Genomic DNA, 18,351 nt, shown 5'->3' on the forward strand with positions numbered 1-18,351 from the left:
ATTTGCACAAAAAGGTAAGTTAATATCTAGACTTTAATGCAGTTTTATATTTTATGCATAACAGACTTATACAAGTGATGGGAAACTGGCGCTGCGTAATATTACGGTATTTTCAGAAAATTTAAAAAAAAACACTTGAATCAGAACAGCTGATACTATTGATGGTCTTGTTAATTTACAAAATCGTTTGGCTAATTTATTTACAATATTTTATTTTTGTGCAATATACATTATATACATTGTAATAATAAATTTGTTATGTAACAAACTACTATATCTATATGAAGTCATATAAGCAGTAATGTCTGATATACGTGAAATGATATAATAATTAATAAAATGATAAATCATAACATTCAAAATTGCATTATGACTAACATGACAAGTAATATTCAAAGTGATTGATAAACAGAAAATACCATGCTAGTGCCTGATATTACAAAATGTATCAGGCAAGGTTAAGACGCCCTTCATTTTTTTTCGTGCCTAGTCTGATATATTTTATAATATCAAGAACCTCTCGAGTTCATGCCCCGCCCAGTAATTAATATGCAAAGGGTTATATTTTTAAGAAATAGTTCCACATGCACATGTTTCTAGTCAAATGTAAGAGAGACTTTAAAATCTAAACATGTATTCGATTCAAATCTTATCACGTTTAATATTTTCAAACTACATGTATACAGAGGTAATGTATTCCATTCACTTCATTTTATTTTAATATGTAGTGATGAGGTGTTTAATAAAGCTGAAGGTGATTGATAAAGCTAATTATATCAGGTATGCACTTTCATTGAACTTTCCTTGTTGATCTTGTTCACCATATTTTATCAACAGAAGTCAATGTAAGGGCATGATAACGAATGTATACCTATCTAATGTAGACGATGGCAATGATATGATGTTTTCATTAACGTCCATTCATTTATCGAAGATCATTTACATTTGCATATAAAATAAAATGATGATCTAATTGATTAACTACTAAAACGCATTATAATATAATGTTTTTTTTTTTTTTTTTTTTTTTCTTGAGGCCCCATCTGGGTAACCCCGTTTATTTACCCCGTAATAGGTATAAGGGGTTCGGGGCCATCCTCCATCATACCTTACATTGTTAATATACAATATACATGTTGCAAAATAATTATATTCATGTAAATATTGTCAAATACATCTACAGTATATATTTTGCATATAAATATAAACAACATGCATACAATAAACCCATCTATTTTCCAAAAATATTTTACCAATAAAAATTACTACTTATTAATAAACAATTAAACAATCTGTTACGAGGTAAAGTTTTGTTTCACATATTAAGTGTAGTTTAAGCAATTAAGGATAACATAACTATATATTAACTGCCAATTAATGTTATTATCTTTAAAACATGTGTTCCACCTTTCTTGACTTGTAGGTATGTCTGAATTTTTAGCTATAATTTCATAAACATATTTCTTATTGTTATTCATAGTTAAAATAGGTTTAACATAACAATTTATTATAGGATATTGAACATTAAGCAAATTGTTACTAATAGAAATATTTAACTTTTGCATGTACATTTTTATTGCCTGTTTTAAACTATGATACTGTAAAAAGTTCACAGGTTTACCTGTGACCTGTTCTAAATATATCAAATCTACAAAGTTACCCTGTTCATTTATAATATCTTTTACAAATCTGATTCCTTTATTATATAATGTCTGAATGTAAATATATCTATTTCCTGCTAAAAAGTTGTGATTGTAAAAAAGTGGCATATGTAATACTTGCTCTATATTATCTATACAAAGTTTATCTACAAACACCATATAAGCTTTTAAAACATCAATCCAGAAAGAATTTGTTATTTTACTAATAATCAAATTACAAAACATCTTTCCAGTGTTAAAAATGTTATCAATATTAAACCATGTGTTTACTAGCTTATAACATTTACTTTTGCTATTACTAACATATCTTTTAAACCATTTTATCTTTAAACTATGTATATAACTATAAATATCAACCATGTTTAAACCACCTTCTATGTATGTTTTAATAAGTACTGATTGTTTTATTTTTGCATTGCCTTCCCAAATGAAATCATAAAATAAGTCATTAAGTGTTTTCAAAAATACAGTATTTGGTGTTGGTAGGCTTGTGAAACAATGAGTAAATAAAGGAAGCAATATTGACTTAATAACAGCAATTTTTCCTATTGGAGTTAATATTCTCTTTTTCCAGTGAATGATACTATTTTTTACGTTTTGAAGTTTTTCATTAAAATTTAAGTCAATCATTTTTTCTAAATCAACATCAAATATTAAACCTAACAATTTGAACTGAGTATCACCCCAAGTTAACTTCCATCTTGTCTTAATTGACCTAGTACTATATTTAAGAGAGCCTATCCAAATAACCTTAGTTTTGTCAAAATTTATCTTTAATCCAGAAATTTCTGTAAACTTACTTAATAACTTTAAAGCAGTATTGAGAGATTTTTCTGAACCATCTAATAGAAGTGATGTATCATCTGCAAATTGATTAATTTTATATTCTTCCCCATCTATAATTATGCCTTTAACATCCTTACATTGTCTTATTTTTACTGCTAATATCTCTGCACATAAAATGAAAATATACGGTGAAATTGGATCGCCTTGCCTACAACCTCGTCTAACTTTAAAAAAATTGGATAAAAAACCATTTAATATGACACAAGTTTCAGTATTATATAAAAACAGAGATATCCACTTCCTAAACATAGGACCAAAACAGAATAACGAAAGACATTTCTCAATAAATGTAAAAGACAGAGTATCAAAAGCTTTTTCAAAATCTATCATCATAATTAAACCTGGCATATTATTATCTTCAGTAAATTTCATTATATCATATAATAATCTAGTATTTTCACCAATATATCTATTCTTAACAAATCCAGTTTGATCTTTTGACACTAAAATATCTAAAACAGTTTTTAATCTATTTGCTATACTACCTGAAGCTAATTTATATACTACATTTAATAAGGTAATTGGTCTCCAATTTTTTAGAAATTGTTTTGGCCTGTTTTCTTTCGGAATACATGTTATGGTTCCTAATTTCTGATTTCTAGAAAATGAATTAGCATTATATGCATAATTAATAGCTTTCACAACAAAATGTCCAATTCTGTTCCAAAAGGTTTTAAAAAAGTTAACTGTAAATCCATCACATCCAGGACTTTTATCATTTTTCATATTTTTTAATGTAAAAGAGACTTCATCGTACGAAAGGAGACCTTCTAGTTTTGCTGACTATTGCATTATAATAAAATGTATTTTCCTGTACAATATGTAGAGTGTTTCCTGCTTTCTGTTTTCATATATACATATAATATGCAAAATGATGTGTTGTTACACCCATGTAATACTAAACACCTTGAGTAAATCGCGAGGACCAAAGAAACCTTTTTTGGATGAACAACTAATGTATAATTTACTATCACTATGACTGTATGTAACAGCGTGTGGATGGAGTATTTCTGTGTTCTCTAATCCTTCAATCCTACATTTCTTGAAGTTGCTCGTCAATCTTACAATATTGTGGCTATCTATGTAACACACCAACAAGGTACCATCTTCGAGCTCCTGTATTCCTACAGGTCTTTTATATGCGTTATCTTGGAATCTTTGTACAGTATTTCCTTGCCAATCCACTTTCAGAAACTTGCTCATCTGTGACAATATATTATAATCAGATACATATATGAACTTCTCATCACGGCTGATAGTAATTTTTTCAGGTCCACCATACAGTTTAAGAGAATCAAATACGTGTATTATATTTCCGTCTAAATCCAGAATAACCAGCTGTCCTGAGAAGAAGGATAATGGGACCGGGAACGGGTTGTAGTTACAGCCTACTACTAGTTTGCCCTGACAATAAGCTATACAATAACTCTCCTTTCCAACATCAAAACAACGATCTAAAGACATACTTGTGTCATTGAAAGACATTATCTGGATATGTTTTGCATTAACTAAGGCAACCGCAAGTTTATTTTGTGGAATCTTTATAATATCGCGTGGTGCTGATGATACGGATATTTCTGATACTAACTTTTCATTGTCTACATCAATCATTTTAATTTTGCTATTGCTGATTTCAGCGAGGATCATTTTTGTGGATGAAATCATTACCATTCCTGCAATACTGCATGGTTCCTTATCTATAAAGGATCGCATGTTAATTGATTTTACTGTTTTCGCACATGCTGCATAATCTGCAGAAGTGTTCCTCAATGTAGACAACGTCCCGAGAACGTTTTCCTTTCTCAACTGATCAAAAATATTTTGGTTTCGGATAAATTTTACATCACCGACTGATTTACTGTCCCTTGCCATTTGTTGCTCATTACTTGAAAGCCTTAATACATGAGATTCAGCATTTTTCATCTCAATAAACAGCTGATTGAGATTATTTTTGTCACTAAGGCCTTTGAGCATTGACATTGTACTTTTCAATTCCTCTGCGATATGTAAACTTTCCTCTTTTACATTTTCTTGTTTAGATTTTTCTCTCCGTGCGTAAGTTTCAGCGTCTGCCATAATGTCGGCTTCCATCCGGTCTAAACATTCGTTTATTTCTTCTCTGAATTGATGTATAGCTTCAGCAACTTCCTTGTACATTTGTTCGGCGTTTATTGTCTCAGTTCCAGCACTTTTGACATTAGAATTACATTTTTTAATAAGTTTCTCCATCCGATTCATCAAATTTTCTAGTTCATCAGACACACTGTCTGAAACATCTGGAATATAGTCAACTTTGCAATGTTTGTGTTCTAGGGTAACACAAACAGAGCATGCAGAAGAACTATGTTTATTACAATAGAATTCCTGTGGTTTGTCGACATGTTTTGTGCAGAAATCAGTTATTCGGTCTTTTGTTATGTTCCCGGTCTTCGGTCTCTGTAGCATTCTCTCCTTGTCAAGTAAAACATGTTTTCTTGACGGTCTTTGCTTCCTGTGATGATTATAACAACTTTCACAAAGATGTTCCTCGCAGTTTTGACAATACCCATATGCTGGTTCCTTAAAACCATCTATGCCGCATGGAATGCAGAAATAGTTCAAATCTTTATCAGAGGGGCCAGCTAGCTCTCCTGGTACTTCCATAGTCTATCTGACAGGAAATAAACATAAAAGAAACACGATATTTAAACCCCTTTTTACATGTACATATAGAGGAAGATAATTAACAAAATGAATTATTGACTATTATTACAAAGTAAGTTTGTTCCCGTTAATAAATTAAGTTTGCGACAATAAATATGTCTAGCTCGAAACCGTTAGAATATTTACTTTTTTAAGAAAACCAATAAAATATAACAATTTTATTTCGGAAATTAAACCTTAAATTTGTTTGAAAGTTTATTAACGAATTTACAAAATCAGATGTTAAATATTTGTTGTATGTCAATCTATAACTGTTGAGATCATGCCTTATTTTTAAAAAATTGTAATTGGGCTATACAAAGTATTAGATAAAATGGTTTATTTTCAGAAAATAGCTTGAATTTTCAAACAAAAGCGGGCCACGTAAACAAATTAACTTGATAGCGCACTTTATCCACATAAACAGTGTCGAAATATTTTTACGTTATCAGTTTTATTTGACTAAAAATAAAATCTCTGTTAATATCATTGATAAATGGCATATTATTATTTCCTTATATTGTTTATTTCCTTATATAATTATTTCCTGATTTCGTAATTCGTAACGTTTAGGTTGCTGACTGTAAATAGTATTTTCGTTTTATTTTGTCAAATTTTCCTTTCAAAAATTTTATCATTCAAATGCATTAAACAGCAATTCATTTTACATTGTTTTTCTGCAAAACAATGATTATAAAAATTGATATAAATTCACAGCTTACTCCGTATCAATGCCTATAGTCTGCATTTCTTCTACAATCTATTTAATTATAATGACACGGTTTGACACTTGAGTTCTGCGTCCTCACGGATAATGTTATGAAGATAATGAAAATATAGGAAAAAAGTTTTTATTCATAAATTATATATATGCAAAAATGTAATTTAGGTGTTGCAATAGTATAAATATATAATTCCTCTTTTCAATTATTATAGCCCTCGAGGACATTCAGAATATGGGAATAAGGAAATATATAAATTATATGGTACATTAATTAATTATCTAATAATTAAAACTATTCATATTTGGGTTTCATCGAATAAATAATAATAATTTAATTCGATCGTACATCTAATTGATGACAAATAAATTTGTTGAAATATACGGTTATAAGAGTTATAAGCGTACAATTTTGTATGCTATGGGGTTTTAATATTTCAGATATTTTAAGATAAATTCTTTCCAAACTAATTATTTAACAATTGTCTACGTATTCAGAAACACAAATTTCGTTCGTTCAAATACAACATTATAGATGCTTGGAAACTCCATTTTTATAAAATTTTTAGCAACATTACTATTATAATGATATTTGTTTACTTTCGCTAGCCTCCCTTTAAAAGATAACAAAATTATTCATATTTCTTTTGGATTTCAATACCATTTTTGTTTTACGATCTTCAAATTATATTCTTTTGCAACCGCCAGGCAATACAGCATACTTTTGACCTATAAATGCAAACTTTCCATTGTTTCTTATCTGGATCGCACATTTAAAACCTTAATGATTGTACTGTAAGTCTGTTTTCAATCCCCCCCCCCCCCAAAAAAAAAAAGAATATTAGTTACCTTAAGTCAAACTGAATTTGCACGATAATGTTTTAATTTGTAAATGAGCGCATATTATCCTCTTCTTTTAAATCATCTACGATTCTGCATTTTTCTACCTTATATCAACTTAAGAACAATCTATTTAATTATAATGACACGTTTTGACACTTGAGTTCTGCGTCCTCAAAGATATTGAAAATATAAAGAAACAAGTTTTTATTTATAATTTATATACATGCAAAAAATGTAATTTAGGTGTTGCAATAGTATAAAAAACATAATACCCCTTGTCGTCAATTCTTATAGCTTTCGAGGACATTCAGAATATTGGAATAAGAAATATATAAATTGCATGGTACATTAATTAATTATCTAATAATTAGAACCATTCAAATTTGGGTTTCATCGAATAAATAATAATATATCAAATAAAGTTGTTGAAATATACGGTTATAATAGTTATAAGCGTACAATTTTGTATACTCTGGGGTATTGATATGTCAGATATTTTAAGATAAATTCTTTCCAAACTAATTATATAACAATTATCTACGTAAACAGAAACACAAATTTCGTTTAAATTCAGCATTATAGATACTTGGAAACTCCATTTTTATAAAACTCTAGCAACATTACTATCATTATAATCGTTTACTTTCGCTAGCCTCCCTTTAAAAGATAACAAAAGTATTCATATTTCTTTTGGATTTTTATACCATTTTTGTTTTACGATCTTCAAACTATATTCTTTTGCAACCGCCAGGCAATACAGCATACTTTTTAACTATAAATGCAAACTTTTCATTGTTACTTATCTGGATCGCACATTTAAAACCTGCATGATTGTGCTGTAAGTCTGTTTTCACCCCCCCCCCCCCAAAAAAAAAAAGAATATTAGTTACCTTAAGTCAAACTGAATTTGCACGATAATGTTTTAATTTGTAAATGAGCGCATATTATCCTCTTCTTTTAAATCATCTACGATACACATCTTTCGTAACCACAAACAAAAATAGTAATGAAATAATTTTCAATTCTAACTAGTCTTTTCCTTCCTGTTTACTAGTTTTAAAATGAACTTTGATACGCGGAAGTTTAGAATATAGTAGTAAAGGGAAGTAACTTTTATAATCTCTCCTGTCATTTGCAAGCATTATAATTTACTCTGACAACAGAAATGAATTAGTCCTTTTCTGATTTGAATGAACATCTTACTTGTTTAGGTTCTGTCTCTGTAATAGAGAGGCTACCCTATTTACTTGTGCGTTAGCGTCCGCGAAACACAACATGTTTACTTATAGTCTATATTATAACGATTATATAGTTATGCCCTATTTTTATTTTATATTTGAAAATTAGTTTACGATATACAGTATTTAACTATTCTGTTGATAACACACCATCTGCCATCTATTCAAAAGTAGCGGGATTTGCTGACATTCAACCGATCAATTAACTGACCTGTATTTAAGTAGACACACTATAAAATACATGTGTCATGAAAAAACGTAAAAAACAACGTAAAACCTGTGTCAAAATATTACAAAATTTGAATTCAATGTTAGGCGTAAAATCGTTTGAAATTCTATGGCAAAAATTGGTTGTATGTTATTAAAACATAATGTTTAATTGGCAAAATTAACCTATTACCGCATGAGCATTTTGTGAAATATAAAAGCCGTTACAAGTTCATATTGCTATAAAACTTTAGAAAAATACTTCAATACTGATCAAACTTGGCAAAAATGTTAACTGGACAATTGCCTCTGTAACGGCATGCTGAGTCTTAAATTTTCTGTTACCATGGCAACGAGGGGACATCTCAAAATTGCCAAAAACCACTATTTTGTGTTGATTTTTTTCATCAAACCTGATTTCAAAGTCCTGCAACTTCTCAAAGGATTGAGTCAAAGGCTTCTCAGCGATGGTTACACGCTATCTTAAGACCATTCTGTCCAAAATCTTAAGCCTCTCACTTGTCCAAAATTGTCTTGGCAATGGGGGGAGTACATCCCCAACTGGCACCGCATTTTTGCATCATCTGAGGCCTCAAATAGGGGGGGGGGGGGTGAAAAAGGCATTAAAAGATGTATAATGTATATATGAGGTAATAGGTTTATATTAATCCAACAAAAACTATGTTTTATCTTAATTATATTTTATTTTTGTTTTTAAGCAACATTTTATGACAACACATTGATGTATCTACATAAGCAATTGAAGGAAGACAAATCAACTAAGATTACTTTTGATATGGTACATGGAACCATTAAATCCACACACGTAATCAACTTTTGCGTGTTATCACATGAACACATATCATAAATAACACACGATAAAATTACATGGCAACACGTAGCTATAGAAACTAAGCACGTTGTAATAAACAGCAGTTCATATGTAATTTTAAATAAAGCAATTTTTAGTAAATACAAAAGTCATGCAATCACATGGTAACAATTTTCATGAATTTGGGATTTGAATATTCAAAAATATTTATATGATAACAACTTATGGCGACATCATCTAAGCACATACTATTACAAAAAAGCATATAACTTTGTGGCATTAACTAGTCTAATCACAGCCGTATAAAAGTAATAAACAACCTAGAATAGTTTAGCAATACTAAGAACAAAAGTATTCAACCAAGCATACCAATGAATGATTCTAATGAAGACCTACCGAATATAGCAAAAGAAGACACTTCAAGCTTGTGATATGCAAATGCTAAAAATTGATTAGATGAATGCTATAGAAAACTTAGTTTCAGCTTGAAGTATTTGTGATAAATGCTTAAATCAATGAGAATAAAACCTTGACGCCTACGACAGACAAAAGCCAGATTTGGTTGTCATGAACATTTGATTCTGGTGGGCTACAAAAACATGACAACCTAGAATAAAATACATAGTAAATTCACAGAACACAATTCAACATAATATATAATAGAATCAACAAACACAATACATCAACTTATATAAACACCTTGGAGGATGGTCATCCTGATATGCAACAAAGACAGTTAAGGAATTACATAGAGAATACCATGCTAGTGTTTGATATTACACACTTTATCAGACAAGGCTAAGAAAAAAAGAAGTACGAGGCTCTGTCGAACCTTTATGTTTATCGTGCCCAGCCTGATAAATTTTATAATATCAGACACTAGCATGGTATTCTTTTTGTCATGTTTTCAATTCTTATATGCGTTTCTTTCTTTAAATTCCAAACGAAACAAAAGAACAATAATTGTCAAGAACCTCTAGAGTTTATGCCGCGCGCAGTGATATGCCAAAGACCATATCTGTTATAAATAGTCCCAAATTGATTTAGTCAAATGTAAGAGAGACTTTAATATTTAAACAATCTATTCGATTCAAAGTTTATCAGTTTAATGTTTTTAAACCAGTAAGAGGTAAAATATTCTATTCTCTTCATTATATTTCAATATGTAATGATGAGTTGTCTGATAAAGATATGCACTTATCAACATAAATCAATGTAATAAATGCCATGATAAAAACTTCACAGAGTCAAGTCAACATTGCTATGTGTATCATTTTATTATCATCTTGTACAGTTGTTATAAGGTGGTGGGTTTTCTAAATATGGCGGCGGTTGTCCAATATCACATATATATCCTGTAATAGAATAAATTAAAGAAATAATTTCTAATCGTTAAATTTTATTCATTTTGCATTAATTATTTTATTGAAACCGAATGATTATCCTTTGCCATATGTATTGAGGCAGGCAATATATCGATGGATTTCTCTTGATCTTGATATCCCCGAAGTAAACTTTCTCCGGAATTAAATAAATTCTGGGTTTTCCCAGCTTATCTGATGGGATACGAAAATACAGATTTGAAAATAAGCGCTACAGGTTGACAAATTCATTGTGAACGGTAGTACATTGTGAAACCATATAACACTTAGGGATTAGCTTGGAAATAAAACACAATTACCGAGTTCCGGTTAATAACTATTGATACAGAGCAATCCCAAAATGGAATTTGAATAAAATTCAGCAGCTTAGGTATTAAGCATGTTATTGTTACTCATTGCTTTCTGTAAAATGATTCTTATGATAGTATATAAATAACGCATGGGTTTGAGGGTAACAGTGAAAATATCATCCAAAGGAAAATACTGTTACCCTGTAACAGTACCTTAGTCAAATGGTACACTTGCATGAAAAGCATGAATAACTCCCGGTGGCCTATGGGAAATTAACAATAATCATATATGATATCTTACGCAAAATGCATCATTTTTTAGCGTGAATGTGCTGCACATAGATGTAAGGGACAAATTATACTTATATATTAACTTACTAAAACTGAATAATTATGTTGCAACTTGGTTTATTATTAAATAAATAGATGTAATCCGGAAATAAAAAATGCATGTTTTTCCCCCATCTAATCCGGGGATACAAACAAACTTTTAGCTTGCACTTCCATTTACAATATAGTAATAAACGAGTTGTGCTTATTTTCGATATATTTACGAAGTTGTACTGTACCTGTAACAGTTTGTTTGTGTACGGTAGTATATTGTGATGCTAGAACGGTAATGGCGTGTTTGTATGGGGGAATTATTTTGGAAAAACCCACGTTTGTCGAATTCCGCATAACAACTATTCCGGAGTATCTCAATGGCGATAAACAGAAAATACATGCCATCAATACTTCTCTATTTTGCGAATTTTGTCATAGAAAATGACAAAATAAAATATTTAAATTTCAAGGAAGGGCACTTGTATAGGCAAATAAAAGGAATAATAAATAAAAATGTGAAATATTACCCGAATAAGAAGTGGCATATTTTGTCCCTGTGGCTGATTGTACTTGCGGATAAAATCTGTGTTGATTATGGTTTGATGGTGGATGCGGGTTAAAACAGGAACTATCTGCATTATTATGTAGGACTGTATTGTGAGCTCGTGTAAGTGTTTGATTTATTTGAGCCAGCTCTATATGTGTACTTAAAATACGTCTTCTGTTTGCTGAAACAAAAAAATAAGACGATTGACTTCATAAGTAGTTTAATTAAAAAACACTAAACTATGATTGTATCTATGATTGTATCTACTAATTTAAATGAAAGTAATCTTGAATGTTTCATGGATTTTTTTACATAGGTCACCCGTAAGACCAGATATATTTGCGAGGTCTAAACTTCGCAATGTTAACATTTCGGACTAAATCGCAAATATAAATACAGATTTTCGCGAAATTCGTTATATCAAACTTAGATAGTTAGTGAACAATTATTTTCGAGAAAGTCTTGTATTTTCACTACAATTTACTGACTTAAATGTTTTACATAAAATAACTATAACAAACCTCTATTCTTCATGTGTCTCATAACCCCCATTATTGCTGCGCATGCGCAAATGAATACCAGAACTGCTAATATTATGTAGAAATCAAGACTTAATCGTCCTCTTAGACCATAGACAAATGGCTTCTTATCGTTCATGTGTTTCGGTTGCTCGTGAATAGCCTTAATTGGTGCTGAAATATTAGTGAAAAAAAAACTTTAGAAATACTCAATAAAATAGCAAACATTCACAAATACATGTGAACGCTTTATACAATAGAACATTAACATCCTGTCTACACAATATACCTTTCAAAAATTGCACCTTAAAGAAGATAGGGAAAACATTTTTTAAAGATTAAAACCACTGAAAAACACAGTGCATAGAACAAACAAATTGTGTTGACTTTGATACATATCTTAAGATTATTTCTTACAACGCCATATATCAATTCATAGTATGTTGAATCGATGCGCCATTTATTTTTTTTACAAATATTTTAAATAGTAAAGAGATTTATATAAGATTGATACCTTTACGTTTTGTAGAAAAATGAATCCTTAGAGACGATCTTTGTGCTGCATCTAACATAAGTCTACTTCTCCATACAGGCATACAAACAGATCCACGACCAAACATATCACACCAGTATGTCTGAAACAAATATAATATACGAGTACTGACATCATGCAGTATGACCCATATCGTACCATTGTGTTTGGAGAGAAGTTACCATAGCACACCGGTACAGCCAAAATGTTTGAAACAGAATTAAGATGTAACATTATAATGTGGCACTATCATGCTTTAAACTTACCACACCGTATATTACACCATTATCTACATTGAAATTTTAATGATATGCAAACATATACGTGATTGTATTTAGAGAGGAAATACTAAATTAGAATATTCAAGCGTTATCGAAAGTAGAAATACTGAAATATTTATTAATATCTCACTTATAAATTTTGTTTGAGCCTACATTCATAATGAATTCCAGCACTTTTAAGTAGTGTTGAAAATTGAGTACCGCTGAAGCCGGTGCTGGGGGGCGTGAAGAAAGTTGCATTTTTTCATTATCTCTCATGTACAGACTCAATCAAACCGAGTCAGCAATTTACATGTAATTTTATTGTAATAAATGCTTCCGACGGATCTATAAACTCAAATGACCTGAAACAAAATGTTTTGGGGTGTTGTTTTTTTCGATTCTGTGATGAAACAGTTACTTACAGATAAACCATACAATATAAAATCTCTAGATCCTGGATGCCACGTAAATCTAAATCTACATCCTTCCCTCAGATGTGTCTGCTCTGTTTCAATACATGTTTGTTCCGCACCCTCCAAGGTCTCTATATCAATTATGCAGGGAACATGTTCCAGTCTATCAGATACATTAAAATTTAACACGTTTCCGAAATAATCTAAATACAGAGATTCCGTTTCCCGAAGCATGATCTTGGTTCCACATGTTCTTTGTGTTATATAAACTCTCCTGCTCGTCAACTCTGCAACAACACAAATAACAACAACAAATCAGACTCTGATGTTCTATAAATTCATTATATACCTTATGTCGAACAGACATATGTCGAACAGGTCAGTTGGAAATAACATAAATTGTACTCTTTATTGGTGACACGAGTTATTGAAACATTACACTGGCAGGCATTTCAATGAATGAAATATATCGCTCAATTCCTTATTGTCAAACATACAATCAAATGAATGTAAATCCTAGCAAACGATCATTATAACTGTGATCTGGTTAACAATCATTACTTGGTATGCATCAAATGATAATACGCGTGGAATTAGAAAATTGATGTCGTCTCCTGTAATGTATTTATAAACCTCACTTACCTGGAAATGTCTGTAAACTGTGATGTAACAGAAAAGCAAGAATTATCAACCTGAACAACATATTCCCATTCTGAAGCTACATTCCTTTACAAACATGACATATATGACATTAAGTTTCTTAGTCCAATAACAAGGCTCACGTTCACGTCCCGTCATAATCAATACTTAGCCTACTCTACTGTGTGCCAGTGACAACTTCTGTTAACAGACATTGGTGATATCGATCCGATAGTCCGCGTAATGGAACGTTCTGAACTTGAAAATTAAACGTGTTATGCTCTCCTGAGTTTAAGTAAAAGGCTTCATGAAAAATTAAAATAATATGAAGTAGATAAGATAAAACGGAGCACCTATGGTGGCATTATACATATTTCTTTCGTTGCCCATGAATTGTATTTCGTTTAAACGAAATAATAAGTCGTTTTAAAAATTAAAAATAAATGTTTTAGTATTCATTGTTGTTTATTGTTATCATTATTATTATTATTATCATTATTATTATTATTATTATTATTATTATTATTATTATTATTATTATTATTATTATTATTATTATAATAATAATAATAATAATATTATTATTATAATAATAATAATGATAATATTAATAATAATAATAATATTATTTATTATTTTTTATTATTATTATTATTTTTAACAACGAAGTATTGATTCTTTAAATCGTAATAAAAAATACATATTATAACAAAAAAGATCAATGTCTTAGTTTCATTATATCAAAATATAGACCATTGATATCAGACGCAGCATTTCTAGCAGATGGTATAACATGGTGTATATAAATCCTTCTGTAAAACTTTAAAGTATCAGAAATTTCGTTTTAATAATGTTATCTGATCCGTTAAACTGATGAAACAAAATGTTGCATAATAACACAAAAGATTATTGATTGTTTGATACATTTGTGTTGATTGACACATGTTTTTAATAATCACACATTTGATTTATAATTGATGACAAAAAGAGGATGCCTCTTTTGAAAGCGTTATGTGCAACATCTCTTAAATCAACCGCCCTGCACCAATTCATGGTCAGTAATAAAAATTGACAGTAACTATTATTCATTACTGTATTTTGTATTAGCGACTTCTAACCTTGAACAAATTTGCGTTCAAACAATATGTGTTCACCGATAACACAACAACGTATCTTATCGTCGAGTTCTCATCACCGTTTGTGTATTGCTATTTAACATTGTCATTGCTATATATCTAATATAACTGTTTCATAAGAGGTTCATCTATAAAATATTTACCATTAAAGAATATTCACTATGTCATCTTTGAAAAATATTTGTGAGGGAATATCAGTGGATCCACCTTCCGAACCGAGAGAACGAGACGAGGCCGTGCCACATGCTCCGATTCGAACACTAGACCAGACAAGAGATATCTCTACAATACAATTGATAAGGGCTTTACACATATGGAACAAGAGCTACTTCACACAGATTTACAACATTATATTGCCCACAGTTAAGAATGGAGGTCATATAGCCTTTTTATAGCCTTTGTCACCAGTATATAGTTAGGCCAACCACCTGCTCTATACTGTTGTTAGTTTAATGTTGTGTTTTGTCTTGTAATCTCTTAAACTTAAATGAACTGTTCCCTATTCAAAGCACGGCAGTTCTGTAACTCAGATTTAGCAAGTCAATGTAAATATGAGCACATTTTAGACTTTATGTGTCCTATACCTATGTAACAAAGACAGTATTCGTAGAAATCGGATTGAATGTTGAATACATAGAGGATCTCCGTTTAGTATTGTTAGTGATTTGATGACCTTTCAAAAACTGTACATATTAATACATAAATTCAGCCTACAAAAAGACAACGACACAAATGGATTAAAACTTCATATGCTTCTTTTCTGTGATTATCTACATGATTGATACAAGTACCATAAATCTGAGTTGCTTTTTGCATATTTTAGCCCCCTTATCAGCCTAGAAATTATTGGTTAAATTTGTGTGTGTAATATGGTATCTACAAAGCTACTGAAGGGTTTGTGCCCCTTTTTTGACAACTTTTTTCTGGTCCTTCCAGCACTATTAAGTGTTGAGAATTGAGTACTGCTCAAGCCAGTGCTAGGGGACGTGACGGATGTTGCACATATTCATTATCCCTCATGTACAGACTCAATCGAACCGAGTCTGCAATTCTCTTGTAATTTTGTTGTGATTAATGCTTCCGAGGAATCACTTTGTTTCCAGATTTTTATACTTCCCAACAGCAGATGTCAAGTGCTGTGTGGCAGCTGTAAAAAGTTGCCCCGTACTTCACTTCAGTGTTGCTATATTTTTCTGGTCCTTCGGGATCATTGATGCCAGCACTATTAAGTGTTGAGAATTGAGTACTGCTCAAGCCAGTGCTAGGGGTGCGTGAGGGATGTTGCACATATTCATTATCCCTCATGTACAGACTCAATCAAACCGAGTCAGCCATTCTATTGTAATTTTGTTGTGATTAATGCTTCCGAGGGATCACTATGTTTCCAGATTTTTATATATCATTATTATCTCCCGCCGGGGGATATAGTAATATTCTCTGTCCGTCCATCTATTCGTCCGCACTCACAGGACAGTAATTATGTGGCTAGAGGACCAATAGGTAACTGTTCTTTCTCTTTGATCTCATTCATTCCGTAATGCTTTTATGTGGCTATTTTCTTTTGTGTGGCTAAAAAGTACAATAGAGAGAACAATAGAGTAGCCACATTATTACTCTCCCGTTAGAACTTCCGTCCGTCCGTACTTCCATCCGTCCGTCCGGCCCTCCGTCCCACATTTTTGTCCGGAGCATATCTTTAAAAGTATTTGAGGTATCAACTGGAATCTTCATAGGTAGATTGATCAAATTTAGGAGATTTTTCAGTTATTGCACTTTATTATTTTTCAAACTTAATTTTTGTCCAGAGCATAACTCAAAAAGCCTTCGAGATATCACCATGAAACTTCCTAGGTGGATAAATCGTGCAGTGCAAAAGAGTGATAACTGTACCCTTTGTATTTTTTGAGTTATTGCCCTTTGTTATTTTTTTTTTACTTTTTTCCGGAGCTTATCTAAAAAGTGATAGAGGTATCGTTCATTCTCAGTTACCGCCCTTTGTTATTTTTCATGTATTTTTTGTCCAGACAGTAACTCATTAAGTATTTACTTTATAAAGTTTTCACTTGAAATTCAAAATATAACTAGTGCTGTATATGATATATACTGTGAAATCATAAATTTCCTTTCAAAACAAATTTCGTGTAATCATTTTTGGTTTTCAGCTGCTTTAAATTCACGCATCTCCAAATTTTGATAAAAGCTTATTACACATGTATTTAAAAAAGATTACTTTTTACGGCGGTTTTATACTTGCATATTAATTGGAGTGCAAAAACATCAACATTAGACCAGATACACTATATTTAATAAGGGGCTCACAATAACCTTTACATTTGACATTGAGATCTGAAAATAAGGGAATTGGTATTCACATAAGTTTCAAATCTGTAATCACTTTAGCCATCAGTTTTCAATACCAAAAGACCACTTAAAATTATCCTGTTTTACTACATATACTTTCTTCCAATCCGCAAACACATTCGGCGGGGGGTGGCCATGCTAACATGGCTCTTGTTGCATATATTTTGACGTTACGTCATTTGTATTGTAAAGATGGGCAAAAATGTTGGAGTCACACTATGGTCACAACAATTAAAAAATGATTTATTATAACTGTAAACAGTTCTGCTTTTGGATATGTGATAAAAAAATATTATATTCATGTAGCTTCATTACTAACTTTATTGAACTTGTTCAAGTATTTAACCTACACTCATTTAATATCCTCCATTTACAATACCTTTTGTTTCAAACTTTATTTATGACATTGTAAATCTGCCATCTTTTGACACAATGATCAATGTTAATTTAATGATACATATAAATATAAATGATAGTTAAGCAAATCTTTTTCCCAACTCAATCTTAATTTACTAGCAAGTTTGATCTGTGGTGTACTGTAAACCACTGACACTTCAACGCTTTAGGATTTAATATTGTCAGGGAATTTGGATTCTTTCATATCTGGCTACCTAACGAAGGTTAATGGCTCTACTGTGGTGCCCGTTTTTGACTGCAATAATGCATTGATGAACACTAGAGATTGACCTCTACCAAAAACATGATTACATAATCATAATAATCTTTATACTTTACACGGTTTTACAGGAAGAGAAATTTGTACTTTAATTTCTGTAAATGATCCAATATACTAGAATGTATTAAAAGGTATCTTGTTTTTGTTTGTTTGCTCTGATTTAAAAAAAAGATATATCCTAAGAACTCCATGCATGATCCTTTTTGGTTAAATAGCAATATTTAGTATACGAAATCGATC

The 18,351-nt window shown here is 30.9% G+C and overlaps 2 protein-coding genes across 2 annotated transcripts; both read right to left on the reverse strand.

The window, feature by feature from the left end:
- Positions 1–126: 126 nt before the first annotated feature.
- Positions 127–7,941, reverse strand: LOC132729737 (uncharacterized). The gene is made up of 3 exons (XM_060715565.1): positions 7,644–7,941; positions 3,308–5,157; positions 127–1,003 (listed from the first exon to the last, which is right to left on the reverse strand). Exon 2 carries the CDS (start codon positions 5,148–5,150, stop codon positions 3,390–3,392), a length of 1,761 nt encoding a protein of 586 aa, XP_060571548.1. The 5' UTR covers positions 5,151–5,157; positions 7,644–7,941; the 3' UTR covers positions 127–1,003; positions 3,308–3,389.
- Positions 7,942–9,646: 1,705 nt separating this feature from the next.
- On the reverse strand, positions 9,647–14,150 carry LOC132729738 (uncharacterized). Its single transcript, XM_060715566.1, has 6 exons — positions 13,942–14,150; positions 13,309–13,586; positions 12,606–12,726; positions 12,095–12,265; positions 11,554–11,754; positions 9,647–10,385 (listed from the first exon to the last, which is right to left on the reverse strand). The coding sequence occupies exons 1-6, from the start codon at positions 14,000–14,002 to the stop codon at positions 10,312–10,314; spliced, it is 906 nt and encodes a 301-aa protein (XP_060571549.1). The 5' UTR covers positions 14,003–14,150; the 3' UTR covers positions 9,647–10,311.
- Between the last annotated feature and the right edge of the window lie 4,201 nt (positions 14,151–18,351).

This window comes from Ruditapes philippinarum, unplaced genomic scaffold (genome assembly GCF_026571515.1).
Source record: "Ruditapes philippinarum isolate M1 unplaced genomic scaffold, ASM2657151v2 ctg3587_1_1_1_1, whole genome shotgun sequence".
Classification (NCBI taxonomy): Eukaryota; Metazoa; Mollusca; class Bivalvia; order Venerida; family Veneridae; genus Ruditapes; species Ruditapes philippinarum.